Raw genomic sequence first — 15,334 nt, 5'->3', positions numbered from 1 at the left:
TTCTCTATTGGTACCTCTTAGACGTTTCTTCCTAATCATGGCTGCAACTTTTTATAAATGATAAAAACATGCACGTATAGATAAAGCAAAACAAAATGAAAGGCAAAATAAAAAAATGCTAACAACAATATAATAACCAAAGTAAAATGTAATATAATATTCTACATTTGCATTAATTAAATCCATAGAATTACATATCCTCGTCATCCTCATCATCAACATTTTCAACATTAGGCATTGGATCATCATCTATTTGTCCTCTTGCAAGTGACAGAATTCCAGTATCATTAGGAAAAAATAACCCTAAGTCTTGTGTTTGATATGGCTCGTTCTCATAGAATGTCTCTTCAGTGTCTTCACCCATATCATACAAATCTCTTGGTTTTAAATGTACAACAGCACTCCAATCCTTTTCTACAACATCTTCAACATAGTACACTTGTTGTGCTTGTGAAGCTTCAATATAAGGTTCATCTTCTTCACGTTCACCAGTATGTATCAATCGAGAGAAATTCACTAAAGTAAACTGCAAAGCATCTTGTTTGATCCCTCTATCAGTTATGGTATTGGCCCATTTACACTTGAATAGAATAATCCTGAATCGACCATAGTAATTAAGCTCGATTATATCTACCAATTTTCCATAATAATTAACATCTCCATTAACTGGGTTGTTGTCACTGATTCTAGAATGACTTCTTGTTCCAGAAATCACAAAAACTCCACTGTTTTGAGTTTTCAAGCTATGTTCTCGTTCCATAGTTCGAAATTTGAATCCATTGACATTATATGCACTAAATCGTCTGGCACGTTGAAGTGGCCCTTGTGCAAGGAACTTAAGATCATCTGAATGGGATTCATTTTCATCATTCATAATCTAAAATGAAACAAAAGGAAATCGATAAGTACAATTTTTCATGATTGAAATATTGTTCTTAATAAAATATATCAATGGTAAACCTACACGCTTAGAGAACCAATCAACGAATTCCCGATGTACTGTTCTTTCAATCTCTATAGTTGATCGTGTTCGATTCCTGAGCCTTCTCTTGGTTATCTCTCTAAATTCCCTATATAAAATTAAGTCATTAACGCAACAAGATAGGAAAATAAGGGATTTTGATAAATTATATATCTTTTATGTACGAACTCACTTCACAAACCGATCGACTAGTTCTGAATTCATCAACACATATCTGTGTGCTTGTCGTTTCTCAATATGGGTAAGGTTGAAATATGAAGTACTCCCAACTGATTTCCCTATTTCAGTAAAAAACATTGAAACTTGAGACGATTCATTGTTTGTCGTTTGATCATCAACACGTCCAAGCTGGTTGAATCTTGTCTCAATGCCCTCCAAGTATCTTGAACAAAAGGTCAAACATTCTTCAGCCAAATAACCTTCAGCAATGGAACCTTCTGGTTGTGCCCTGTTACGTACATAGGACTTCAAATGTCCCAAGTATCTAAAGTAAAAAACACAATTAGAAAATAGTGTTATACATATATACCTGCAAATCCAATGGCAAATAGCAATTACGATATATAGAATATTTACCTTTCTATAGGATACATCCATCGATAATGTACTGGGCCTCCAAGCTTCAGTTCATTCACTAAATGCACAACCAAATGAACCATGACTGTAAAGAACCCAGGTGGAAAAAGCATTTCCATATGGCATTGTGTGAGAATGACTCGACGTTGGAGCTTGTCAAAGTCTAGAGGATTCAACACCTTGCCACATATTTGCCTAAATATTGAGCACAAATCAACTAAAACGGCAGACACTTGGTTAGGCAACACATTTCTAATTGATATTGGTAGCAGTTGCTCCAAAAGAATATGTGAATCATGACTTTTCAAACCAAATATCTTCCGATGCTTTAGATCAATACACCTAGCAATGTTACTTGAGTAACCATCAGGCACTAAAACATTCTTCAAAGTTGTAAGGAATACATCTTTTTGGGCATTTGACATTGTAAATAAAGTAGGTCGATATTGTCCATTTTCATTTGGCCAAAGATCACTTCTTACGCCCATCTCTTTCAAGTCTTTTCGAGCATTGAGATTATCTTTTGTTTTTCCACTTTCATTGAGAATGGTGTACAAGACATTATCACACACATTCTTCTCAATGTGCATAACATCAAGGTTATGGCGCAACAAGTTGTACTCCCAATAAGGAAGTTGGAAAAATATACTTTTCTTTCTCCATTGTTGACAACCACTTTCTATAGTATTTTTTCGGTGAGTTCTTTTTCTGTTATCTTCAACCTCCATCCCTTTCCCAAATGTAACATGAATATTTTCCAACTGCTTGAATATCTCTGAACCTGATAGTGCCACTGGTGGATTCCTAAACTCTGTATTACCATCAAAGTGAACACGGTTAAACCTGAATCTATGATTTGGCTCTAAAAATCGACGATGACCCATAAAACTCCACTTTCTACTATGAGGTAGACGATGGGCAACAGTGTCAAAATTACAAGTTGGACAAGCTGAACCAGTGTGTGTGTTCCACCCAGATAAATTACCAAGCCCAGGAAAATCGCTAATTGTCCACATCAATGCAGCGCGCATATTAAACATTTGATTGAGTGAAGCGTCAAATGTTTCCACACCACCATCCCACAAATCCTTCAAGTCTTTAATCAAGGGTTGTAAGTAAACATCGATATCATTCCCTGGCATTTGCTTTCCCGGAATGATCATTGAAAGGATGAAGGAAGTCTGCTTCATACACATCCAAGGGGGTAAGTTGTACGGTATAAGAATCACAGGCCAAATGCTATAGTTGGTACTCAAAGTTCTGAAAGGATTGAAGCCATCACTAGCTAACCCAAGCCTAACATTCCGTGGATCTGATGCGAATTCAATGTGTGTTTCATCGAATCTCTTCCACGCCTCAGAGTCTCTCGGGTGCCTCATCAAGCCATCTTTGTTACTATCCACAGAATGCCACCTCATATGTTCAGCAGTTTTAGAAGACATAAATAACCTTTGCAAACGTGGTTTAAGTGGAAAGTACCGTAAAACTTTGACAGGTTTCTTTTTTCTTTTCTTGCCCCCACTAGACATGTTCGTCGGGTTACCTTTCCTACTTTGTTTCCATCTTGACGTGTTACATACTTTGCATGTCTCCCTACTTTCATCTTCTCCCCAATACAACATACAATCATTTGGACATGCATGTATTTGACTGTAATTAAGACCAAGCTTGGTAATTAATTTCTTCGCCTCATAAAAAGAATCAGGAATCTTTGCATGTTCGAAGGCATCTTTTAACAATTCTAAAATCATAGACATTGCTTTGTTACTCAATCCGCACAAGCACTTGATGTGATATAGTTTTACTAGGAATGATAATTTCGAGTACTTCGTACATCCTTCATACAATGCTTGATTTCCATCCCTAACTAGATCGTAAAATGCCTTAGCTTCCTCATTAGGTCCTTGATTCAATTCTGGCATCCTTTCTTCACCTTCATGTACTGGTTGATGCGAGGTCCAGGCTTCTACATTCACATGGTCCCTAGATATCCCAAAAGCATCGTTGATCATATTGTGTATTGGATCATGAGTGTATAAGGGATTTTGTATCGAGGGTGTGCTATTAGAAGTTTCCCCTGTAGTTGACTCCCCATGCCAAAACCAAGTAGTGTATGTGGTTGGAAACCCTCTACAAATCAAATGATCATACACCATTGCTCTGGTCTCCCAATTTCTAAAAACACAATCAGGACAAGGACATTTGATTTTGCCTTCAACAGACCGATGGGCAAAGGCAAATTCCAAAAATCCTTGCACCCCTTCCTGAAATTCATGTGTATTTCGTGGCTTTGTAATCCAAGACTTATCCATGCAGCTAAAACAGAGCTTGTAGCTTGTATTCTGCTTCTCTAATCTACACCTCAATATGCAAAACATTACATCCATATTAGTTTTAAGATGCGTACTTCATACATAAAAGGCATTTAAAAACTACAACAATTTTCCAATAGAGACCCTAATTATTGTCACTCTATAAGACACTATTTAAATACGCAAATTAAGTTTTGAATCAAATATTAGTTTATGCCTAAGGATTACCTTTTTGTGCGTAACTTTTTGTTAATAAAGATCATTACAGTCGTGCTACTAAGCGTATATAATATACTCACAACTTTAATTATATGTGTGTGTGTGTGTGTGCAGCAATTGCATTGTCATCAAAGTGCATGTGCTTGAACAAAAAATGTTTCTGGTTCTGCTGCTGCAACATTCCAAATCTATTTTATCGGCGCATTGTCTGCTTGTTAATGTTTTTTGGAGGGAAAACATTTCCAGTGATCAATTAACTAAAGTCCCCTTTCACTTCCAGAATTCATACAATCCCTAAAGTTAATTTGCATAGACTGATTAATTATGCATCGATAATGCTCATTAGGTTCATTTCTATAACTTAATTCAGATCAAACATTTTCTGTGTATGGAAACATTTTATGTGTATCTGATCAAATGTCTGATTCGATGTTTAATTTTAAATTCAAAATTACAAGATGGAAAATAAGTTAAAATAATTTTTTATAAGGAATTAATATGGCATTAATTAGGAAGTAAATTTTCCATTCTTTCTGCACATATATTTAGAGGGGAAATATATTTATATAAGATGAAGTATATATATCTAATATAACAAGGTATACACACACAGACACACACAAATATGCTTTAATTAATTTGTATGGAAAGATAGCTGGCAAATTCCAGTAGAAGATGAGGTACGCTTTTATGTTTCTACATTTCTTCATAATGATATTAATGCAAAATTTAGTCATGTATGCATCACAAACAGTAGAGAGCTGGGCAATAGATATCAATGCCTTTGTACTCTGGCATAGTTAAACAAAGTAATTGAAATTTGGCTTCTTTACAGAGTGGCAAGCCATGCAGTACTTATAGCATTTCTTATGCCATGATATCTGAAAGGGGATCGATAGATTAAAAAAAAAAAAAAAAGCTTCATATATATATTTTTTAATTATTATAGGTGATCAAGTTCCTAATTTATTCACAGCCGTTCTTTTTACCATAATTTCACAGCCGTTCTTTACCAAAGTGGGGGGGGGGGGGCGCTCCCAATCATCATAGAGTTAACTGTGTTTCTCTTTTCATTTATCCTAATTACCTTAACTGTGTTTCTCACATTTCCTTTCATATTCAACAAACACCATTTTGAAAATGAATTTGACATCCTAAAACAATGACAACTTAAGAAAAGACAAACATACATATTTGTGTGTGGGTGGGTATAATCTGCAGGCCATATCCAAACAACACCAGGTCCACATCAAATGGACATAAAATACAAGAGCAAGACAGTTGGACGGCCACTTGAGTGAGAGGTACTGAGCTTAAGTGAGAACCTAATCATCGGTATAATTATTATATAGGGTAAACCATGTTTATTTTATACTATCATTAATCATCTGTAGATCGATGGATTTGATGATTTTACTAAACATCCTCGTTTAGTTTTTGCAGGGACAAAATTAGGCACGTCTCAATAACAAATACCGGGACTCGTAAAAGACAATCAATTAATATACCAAGATCTTCTCTCTTATATTAAAATCGAACTAACCTGAGGAACTGCGAGAGGTGAGAGCGAGCGCAAGCGACGGCAGGCGAGGGGCCGAGGGTGAGCACAATCGACTGCGAGCGAGGGACCGAGGGCGAGCGCGAGCGACGGCGAGCGAGGGGCCGAGGGCTAGCGACGACGGCCGAGCTACCTAGGGCGAGCTCGAGCGAGGAGAGGGCAAGAGCGAGCGAGGGTCCGAGGGCTAGCCACGGTGGGCGAGCGGCCGAGGGCGACCTCGAGCGAGGGGAGGGTGAGAGCGAGCGAGGGGGCGAGGGCTAGCGACGCGAGGGAGAAGGAGAGACAGAGATCGAGAAGGGTTTGCAGAGAGAGAGTAAAATTGGGGGAGGGAATTTGAGAATTTGGGGTGCCTTGGCGCAGGCGGGTAATGGGAAATTGGGGGAGGGAATTTGGTATTTTTAGTTAAGTAATTTATTTTATTTTTTAATTAATTATTTAACTGTGACATTTAAAGTAATTATATTTAATATACATAATTTAATATAAAAAATTAATATTGTTGACTAATTTATATTTTTAAATAATATAAAAATATTAAATTTAATTATGTGTAAAACTTAATTCATATTAGACATTATGTGAAAAAAAGATTAAAAATTTATTAAAAGAGTGTAAAACTTAATTCACGGATTAAGCCTGGTCAAGTTCTTTTGGATTAAGCCCAATTAAGTTTTTTAAAACTTACACTATTGCAAGCCATCTGAGCGTTGACTACAAAGAACTCAGTGGTTGTGGCTATGGTTGTGACAAGAGACATTTGAAATAAAGAGGGAGTTAAAAGAAAAAATCGAAAAGGAAGTGACCATGCCATGGATTTGGGGAAGTGACCGGCTGTCTATCTCGCCACCTGTCTCTCTGATAGTGGTTATGATACTTGTGAGGTGATGGGGGATGGGATGGTTTCGGGGAGAAAATATGTTGTCGTTTGATCTCAACCATTGACACTGTTGGTGTTTTTTTAAACTTCATGTCTCGACCATATGAATTTAAATTAATTCATATATATTTATGATTAATCAAACATTGTAATGCTTAATTAATCAAACACAACACAATGCATTGCATTTATTGATTAATCAACACACAATATAGATAAAGATAATACTAAATATATTATTAATCAAAGTCATGTTTGATGTATACTATATATATAGAGATTCTTGTATATTATATAGAGAAATGTACATTCTGATCATATTAGATGTATTGTTATTTTTAATTCAAAAAGTTATTATAAAATTATGTGATATAACAAGTTTTTTGAAATTTGATGTGTTTTTCTTGACTCTATCATCAATCTAAAAATATTTATATCATCTTTTCAATATAAGAATAGTATTTATATATATATTCTCTAAATATTATTCAATTCAGTTTTAATATACTTTTTCCCATTAAAAAAATATAATTCATATACTAACTTCTTTTTTAAAATATGAAAACGCCCCTTTCTCTCTCTCCTCTCATTTTTTTTGTATATATTTGATAACTATTACAAATAATTAATTATTATACATTTAATATATATTTTAATTTATAAATTTTTATATAAATTAGTTTACATGTATATATATTTTTTTTTATATTTTATGAACATGAAATATAATAATTTATATATTTAGAATTTAATTTCTATATTTATAGATAAAAAATTAATATTTTAAAATTTTACATTTTATAAATTTGAGAGGGAAAAAAATTAATTGATAAATTAACTGATAAATTTACATTTTATATATTATTTAATTGATAAATTTAAAATAAATAAATTATTTAATTTAATTATTTAATTGAATTAAATTAAATAAATTAGTTGATTAAAAAATTAAAAAATTTAGATTATATTGCAAAATTTAATTTAATTTTAATTTTAAATTATTAATTTTTTTGAAATTTATTTTTTGATTTTTTTAATTTCTGAATTTGGCGGCGGTTTCTGACCAAACCGCCGCTAAATTTATTTTTTTATTTTTTAATTTCTAAATTTAGCGGCGGTTTTTTCAAACCGCCGCTAAATTCAATTTTTTTAAAATTTTTTATTAATGAATTTGGTGGCGGTTTTGATAAAATCGCCGCTAAATTTAATTTTTTATTTTTTAATTTCTAAATTTTGCGGCGGTTATTTAAAATCGCCGCAAATTTTACTTTTTAATTTTATTATTAAGGAATTTAGCGCCGGTTTTTTCAAACCGCTGCTAAATTCACTTTTTTTAGAATTTTTTTATTAATGAATTTGGCGGCGGTTTTGATAAAACCGCCGTTAAATTTAATTTTTTATTTTTTAATTTCTAAATTTTGCGGCGGTTATTTAAAACCGCCGCAAATTTTAATTTTCAATTTTATTATTAAGGAATTTAGCGGCGGTTTTGAAAAACCGCCGCTAAATTCAATTTTTTTAAATTTTTTTATTAATAAATTTGGCGGCGGTTTTGAGAAAACCGCCGCTAAATTTAATTTTTTATTTTAAATTAATTAATTTGGCGACGATTTTTCAAAACCGCCGCAAAATGTAGGATAAAACGCCGCAAAAAACCTATTTTGCGGCGGTTGTAAAACCGCCGCAAAATTTCATGTTTTGCGGCGGTTTTGAAAACCGCCGCAAAAAAACCGCCGCAATAAACCCGTTTTTTTGTAGTGTATGTTACTTCAAGTCAGAGGATCAATTATACAATCGCAACTAATAACAAATTATTAATCCTCTCAACCATATAATTTGTTATCAACATCACGTTCGGTGTATTGTTCAACCAACAACCATTCACTCATTTACTATAAGCATCCCATGGTTTGTGGTATGTGACTATCACCTTTTATCGTTAGTATCTCATACTAATCAAAGTAGTAAAATGCCATACTAATCCATACACACTAGCTCAAAGTCCTCATTCAAGGAAGTTAAGGACTAGGAACAATTTGAAATTTCTTGTATTGAAGAATCTCATCATTATATTTTTAATAACTTAAGAATAAGATCTCCAACAAGAAATTTAAAGACTTATTCATACAAAATTAAAGAGTCATGAATGAAGATAAAATCTCCATTTATTAAATACAAGGATATGTTAAAAATTACCCATTTAGATATCATCTAAATCTAATATTAGGGGCACATTACCAACAAACAAATACTCCATTGCCTTTAAAAGCCTAAAGTTGAATGAACTTAAAAGGAATTATACTATTTAAAATAAGGAGATGACAACAATAATACATTAATTGTAGGTGTAACAACACTATTTGTTGGGATACACTTGTGAATCCTAAACTGATCATGTAAACATCAGTTACTTTCAAACATAGAAGAAGTTATCCCTCAAGTAGACCAAGTAATAAGATTTTCTAATTGAGCTCAATTATAACTTGGAGTATAAACCAAGTCGCACCAACATCATAGTAGATTCACCGAGTTGAAAGGTAAAATTGGCTCCCATCAACTTGGTTTATGAGGAGATCATGGCGAACATTCGAGAAGGCATGAACTAGGACTCAATAGTCAAGTTTTGTTAGACTTATCTCAACAAAAGAAGATGACATGATTTTTGGGAAAATGATAACATACACTACACCAAGAGACATGTGTTCTAAAATAGGTAGCCTACAAAGGTACCTCATAAGAGTGTCATGACATCTAGTGGCTAGCCATCCTAGTTAGCGGCAAACTTGAGCTCTTTTAGAAAAATCATACTACTAAACCTAGATAAAAGGCAAAGTGTTGTATGTGAAGACATGTCTTGTGTGCCAAGAATACAAATGGGAGCAATGGTTCCTAGGTGGATTGTTGGAGCCACTACTCATTCTACACCGATCTTAGGAGAATGTCTCTTTGGATTTTATCTTAGCATTGCTTAAGGTTAAGGGGTGTAGATTAATTCTCATTGTGGTGGATCAATTTTCTAAGTATGGTACTTTTATCCCAACAACATTAGATTATAAAGTAGAGAAGACAACCCAATTATTTTTTAGCCATGTGGTGAATACTAAGGACTATAAAAAATCATTGTTAGCGATCAAGATACCTAATTCACTAACAGATTGCGAATAGAGTTATTCAAGCTCCTTAGCTCAAAGCTACATTTCTCCACAACCTTACACCTTTATACAAATGACTAGACATTGTTGGTGTATAGCTTATTGGAGTGTTATTTGCAACACTTCATTCGCGCCAACCAACGAGATTATCTTGGTTATTATATATGACATAATTTTCCTACAACTTGTAAAAAGTTAGCTAAATGGATGAAGAAATAGGCAAATCAAAAGATGTTTTTGTACAATTTTAGATTGTCAACATGCGTAGATGGTTAAGGTGATACCCTTCTAGTTTAAGTCTATCAGAAGATTCACAAGAAGTGGATCAAGAAGTATGAAGGTTCATATAAGTTGTTATGAAGGAGTTGTTATGGGTAGGTTTTCCTATCATTTTGTGTTGCCTTCTTTCTTGAAGATCCATTTGGTATTTCATGTTAGTTTAGTGAAGCCCTACTATAGAGATCATAAATACTTGGTGTGAATGATTGACATAAGGCATCTTTAGTGGTAACCAAGTCTTATGAGAAGGTAGTGGTAATTCAAGGAGTTAATTGGACATTATCAATAAGTAATAAGGATATCGTCACATTAATGAGGGGGGATGTTCTACCCCACTGAATAGAAAGCTTTGTCATATGATCGAGGCATGGAGGCTCTACCATGCAAGCCGCATGTGGTGATGATGGTTTGTTTTATTGATGATCCAAATGATTGGGACACAAGGGCATTATGATAATTGGGACACGTCAAAGATGTGCAAATGGGCATATTGCAAGGACGTAATTAACTAGCTAGATAGAAGTGATTAGGTGAATGACATGGCATAATGTGAGATGACCCTTCTAAGGAATCGTCACATAGGGTAACGTGATAAGATGTGTTGCATGGAAGTTTGTGGTGAAAGTTTCAAAAAGTTTTAGAGTTATCTAATTGGTGAAGATGGATTGAAGGTGCACATTGTAGGGTTGTAGATAAGGATTAGTAAGGGCTTCCTAATCTTTTGTATGCTAGCCTAAAGGTTATAAATAAGTGGTCTCTCTTAGTTGTATTAATTCATTCTATTCTTAACAAAGTTTTCTCTATAAGCTCTCTTGTTTGCTTTTGTTTTCTTGAGTTTGCTTGTGGTGGTCGTTCTAGTGACATGAGGATTCAAAGGCACGAACAATTTTCAGAGATAGGTTGATTGAGTTTTCACCAAAAGAGTGTTTGTAAGCTAAGTGCCAACATGGTTCGCTTGGAGTGATTCCAAGGTCGTAACAATTTGTGTCAAACCCTAACTTTCCCAAGTTCAAAATGCAATCATATAACAAAAGTGGTCTCTAATATGTTGTTGATATATTGTTGCAAGTGCTAATACGAGTTGATATCCAAATGCTCATTTGTGTATTTTAATATAATTGCTTAATTAAGAGATAAAATTAGATTTACCCCTCATCCTTTAGAGGGTGCGATGCCACACAAGCATGGAATGTTAGATCCATGACGAGCCATGCCTCCCTTTTACCTATACTATCTTGTGCCACTATTTGTCCATTTCTTTGTACTTGTATTTTTTTTTCCTAATCATAATTTACCTACTTTAAATTTTAAATTTTTCATACTTATTCTAATCTTACACCCTAAGCTTATTGTAGAGTACCTATTAAAATTGTGCAATAGAAAAAAACCAAAGGGTCGAGCATTCAAGCAACAATCGCCCATCCATTCTTCTATCAAATTGTGAGTGAACTATTTTTGTTTCTTTTTGGCCAAATGGACGGTGGCAGACCTGTAGCAACGAATGATGGGCTCCAACGATCAGTTCATTGAGGGATCTGCAAACATTCCGACGCTCCGATCACTGGATCCTGTCTTTTGCTATTGCAAGTTCGCCTCCAACCATTTCTTTGGCTAAGAGGAAACAATTTTTTTCTTAGAAAATCACTATATATATATATGTATAAATGCCATATATGAGTTTTAGTGATCGTCTATACAAATAAAGTTTAAAGATTTTAATGAGTTTTTAAATTAAATTCATTTGAAGTTTAGTAAATTTTAAGATATTTTAAATAAATTTTAATATATAACTATTAATATTTTAATAAACTAACGAATAATGACACCTTAGAGGAATCAAAGTCATATAAGACATCTTCTTTTCGAGGTGACGGTTAGATGGGGTTCGATAAACACGTTAGCGAAGAATTGGAGCGCCACGTCTCCGGTGGGACCCATGCCCATTCCCCAACAAACTTTTGGTAGACGTTTGCCCCTCGTCCACCGCAAACGCCAACGAACGCTTTAAACAATACCCGCCCCCGCCCCCGCCCCCGCCACCGCCACCGCCCCCACGTCCACGCTCAAACTGTACTGCTCCAGATTCTCGATCCTTCTTTTCCTCATGGCGACGGCCGTCCGGCCGGTGTTCTGCGAGCTCAAGTCCACTAAACCGGCGGTCTCCCTCCCTGTTCAGAGAGTCAGGGGCTCCGAGCTGTTGCCGACGACCAAGGATAACGTGAAGATCGTCTTGCAGCCTCGCCTCTGCACTCTCCGATCGTACGGATCCGACCGCGCCGGCGTGATCAAGCCTAGAAAGGACGGACGCGACGACGAAGCTTCTCCGTTCTTCGCGACGCTGTCGGACTACATCGAGAGCTCCAGGAAGAGCCAGGACATCGAGACCATCTCCGGCCGCCTCGCCATGGTACGTACGTACTGTCCGATACGGAATCGATGGAATTCATTGATCCTCTGTCAGATCTGGACCGATTCATGAAACAATAAGTACTTTTGTGCAGATTGTGTTTGCGGCGACGGTGACGCGGGAGGTGGTGACGGGGAGCTCGGTGTTCAGCAAGATGGACTTGCAAGGGATCGCCGAGACGGCGGGCGTGTGCTTCGCGGCCGTGGCCTGCGCGGCGACCTTTGCTTGGTTTTCGTACGCGCGAAACAGAGTGGGGCGAATTTTCTCCACCAGATGCAGCAGTTTGATCGATGCGTTGATTGACCAGATTATTGATGGCTTGTTCTATGAGAGCGAACTAACCGATTGGTCCGATGAGATTTGAGGCCGCATAGAGAAGAGAGAAGATCACGAATTCAAGACGTCGTGGCCAGAAAGGTATCGAAAACCTTGCTTTGTGCTACCATTTTGCAGATTAATCTTTGAATTAAGTTACTAATTAGGCCCGCGTAATTAAGAAAGTATACAGATGAATATGATGGCGCGTTGCAATGAAGCCTATGATAAAATAAAGACTATAACAAGGACGACAGAGTAGTGAATCAAATTTAAGCATCCAATTTAAGATTTGTTTGGTAATTGGTATATACCTTGGATGTTGCTGATAGGTAGGAGTGCTCATATCTCATGGGCATATGTGCAGTTCGAGGGTTGGCTTGTATACAAATTTCTTTTGTGTACACTCTAATGAAATTGAGCTGGGTTCAAGTATATTGCCCAATCCTAATCGCATGATGCACATTTGTCCAATTCTGAAACTTTCCAAATTGACATTGGTGTTTGATTAAAATAATAATATTATTATTTTTTAAATTTCTCAAATTAGTATTAATCCCAAAATATTTCTAAATCTATTATTCCTTCCTCCGATCTGATGCAACTTGAGCAGGTTTGGCTGCGTTGCGTGGCAGGTGGCAAAAGAAAAAAGTAATGCTATTTGTAGAGAGTTTTAGAGAAGGGGTTATCGAAAATAATAATTTAGTTTTGAATTACTTTTTTCTCCCAATTTCATTTTCACACTCTCTCTCTCCCTCCCAATCTCTCTCTTTCTCTCTCTCACTTGCTCACTAACTCACCCACTATTGCCCAAACTTCACTAATACTCTCCCTCTCTTCTTTGACCTTGAGAGAGAATGATGCCACCGTAATCGCCCATCGTCTCCCTCACCAATGCCACTTGCACCACCGGTTGTCGCTCATTCCCCTCCCCCTCGCTTGCACCGTTGTCATCCCTCCCTCAAGTGTATGTATGTACACACAAAGAGATCAAAATATTTATAAATGTATATATAAATGGTGTGGTGCAGCGACAATGAGGGGCCAACGGTGGCAGTCCGAGCGACGGTGTGATGGCAGTAGATACGGGTGGCGGTGGAGGGTTTTGGTGGCTGGCGAGTACGGGCAACGGTGGAGGTGGTGGGAAAGAGGGGGGGCGGGGGCGATGGTGGTCCAAGTGATAGTGTGGAAGGGGGCGGTGGTGGGGGCGACGACTGTGCAAGTGGCAAAGGGAAGGATGACGATAGTGCGAGAGGGGGGAGCAATGACGGGCGGTGTAAGCAACATTGGTAGAGGAGAAGATAGACGACAACGGTGGCGCCATTCTCTCTCAAGATTGAGACTAGCGAGGTGTGGGCAACAATAATACGAGCAGCACTAATAGAGGTCACGGCGACTGCGGTGTCGTATTCTTCTCTCAAGGTTGAGGGTGAGAGAGGGAGACTGAGTGAGTAAAATTTGAGCAATAAAAAAATTAATATTTTATTTTTGATAAATCTTTCTCTAATTCCGTTTCGGTACAAGTGGCATTTCTCATCTCATTCAAGGAGCATTTCTTAGCCAAAGAGAGAAACACTTTTACAAGGAGACTTTAATTCCACTTATGTCCCAACAGTTAGCCAAATTCCACAACCATAAAAATTGTGCTGGCCTAGAATAGAAACACACACATATGAGGAATGTTTTGGATATAAATCCTATTCAAATCGTGGTAAGCCCTTATTTCCCTAATTTCTTTAATCAGTTTATATTCTTCATTTCTAGCATTAATTAATACTGGTGCAAGCAACATGTCTCCTTAATTAGACTCCTTTCTTCATGGAGGAACCCCCCTGGATCTTGCTTTCTTCCCAAAGCAATCGCCATGTGTTTAGTATTAGGTGCTTGCGAAAATGATATCTGCAATTTGTTTTCCTCTTTTGATTCCCCCATTAAACCTTTTAGGGGCGTTAATGATTCGGATTTATCTGATTTTATAAAAATCTAGTAATTCAATCATTTTTAATGGTTCCGAAAAAATAAAAATCGTAACCGAACCATTACATATATAAAATCAAATCATGATCAATCCGTCGCATCGGACCAGTTTCGGTTCAGTTTCAATTCTATTCGATCAACATCTAACTTTTAAATATTTTTGCAAAATATAAAATTACAAACAAATTTATTAATTAGAATAAGTTCATAACTTCATTAATGCTTCAAATCTTGAAATAAAAGTAGAATAAAATAATTCATAAACTACCTCATCAAATAAGATTATATTGACCATTTAATAAAGCAATAGCGCATAAAAATCTAGGAATAAAAAAGTTCATGAATAACAATAACTAACAATAAAAAAGAAATAAATAAAAACTAGCAGATTAAAATTATAAGTAATAATATATTTATGTATATGTATATATATATTCAAAAAATTATAATATATATACAAGTATAATATCAATTCTGATTCGATTCGAACCATGATTTGAAAAGAAAAATCAGTAATCAAACCAAATATATTAGTTCTTAATTTTTTAGAACCAAAATTTAATTGTCGAACCATAAAATCAATTCAAAAGACATGGTTCGCTTCGATTTGATCAAATTCATTAATTTTCAAATATTTTTCAACACCCCTAAAATCTTCTACTCTCTTTACCTGTGAGAAA

At 35.7% G+C, this 15,334-nt stretch overlaps 2 protein-coding genes across 3 annotated transcripts; one reads left to right on the top strand and one right to left on the bottom strand.

Annotated features, from left to right (window-relative positions):
• Window positions 1–190: 190 nt before the first annotated feature.
• Window positions 191–3,570, bottom strand: LOC127804384 (uncharacterized). Its single transcript, XM_052341244.1, has 3 exons — window positions 1,559–3,570; window positions 1,155–1,466; window positions 191–686 (listed from the first exon to the last, which is right to left on the bottom strand). The coding sequence occupies exons 1-3, from the start codon at window positions 3,568–3,570 to the stop codon at window positions 191–193; spliced, it is 2,820 nt and encodes a 939-aa protein (XP_052197204.1).
• Window positions 3,571–11,981: 8,411 nt separating this feature from the next.
• On the top strand, window positions 11,982–13,112 carry LOC127803130 (stress enhanced protein 2, chloroplastic). Of its 2 annotated transcripts, XR_008023456.1 has the most exons (3): window positions 11,982–12,362; window positions 12,457–12,779; window positions 13,010–13,112. XR_008023456.1 is itself a non-coding variant. In XM_052339167.1 (2 exons), the coding sequence occupies exons 1-2, from the start codon at window positions 12,060–12,062 to the stop codon at window positions 12,724–12,726; spliced, it is 573 nt and encodes a 190-aa protein (XP_052195127.1). In that variant the 5' UTR covers window positions 11,982–12,059; the 3' UTR covers window positions 12,727–13,112. The 2 variants fall into 2 exon arrangements, 1 of the variants encoding a protein (XP_052195127.1); XM_052339167.1 differs by having other exon boundaries at window positions 12,457–13,112.
• Window positions 13,113–15,334: the final 2,222 nt, after the last annotated feature.

Source organism: Diospyros lotus, chromosome 6 (assembly GCF_014633365.1).
Source record: "Diospyros lotus cultivar Yz01 chromosome 6, ASM1463336v1, whole genome shotgun sequence".
Classification (NCBI taxonomy): Eukaryota; Viridiplantae; Streptophyta; class Magnoliopsida; order Ericales; family Ebenaceae; genus Diospyros; species Diospyros lotus.
The sequence above is the reverse complement of the archived record's forward strand: the minus strand, read 5'-3'. Positions and strand labels throughout refer to the sequence as shown.

Coding starts and splice junctions, on each gene's coding strand:
- LOC127804384 (XM_052341244.1), bottom strand. CDS start 3,570: ATGATCAACGATGCTTTTGGGATATCTAGGGACCATGTGAATGTAGAA. Junction 1,467..1,558: donor TGGATGTATCCTATAGAAAG/GTAAATATTCTA, acceptor TTTTTACTTTAG/ATACTTGGGACATTTGAAGT. Junction 687..1,154: donor CTAGTCGATCGGTTTGTGAA/GTGAGTTCGTAC, acceptor AAGTCATTCTAG/AATCAGTGACAACAACCCAG.
- LOC127803130 (XM_052339167.1), top strand. CDS start 12,060: ATGGCGACGGCCGTCCGGCCGGTGTTCTGCGAGCTCAAGTCCACTAAA. Junction 12,363..12,456: donor TCTCCGGCCGCCTCGCCATG/GTACGTACGTAC, acceptor ACTTTTGTGCAG/ATTGTGTTTGCGGCGACGGT.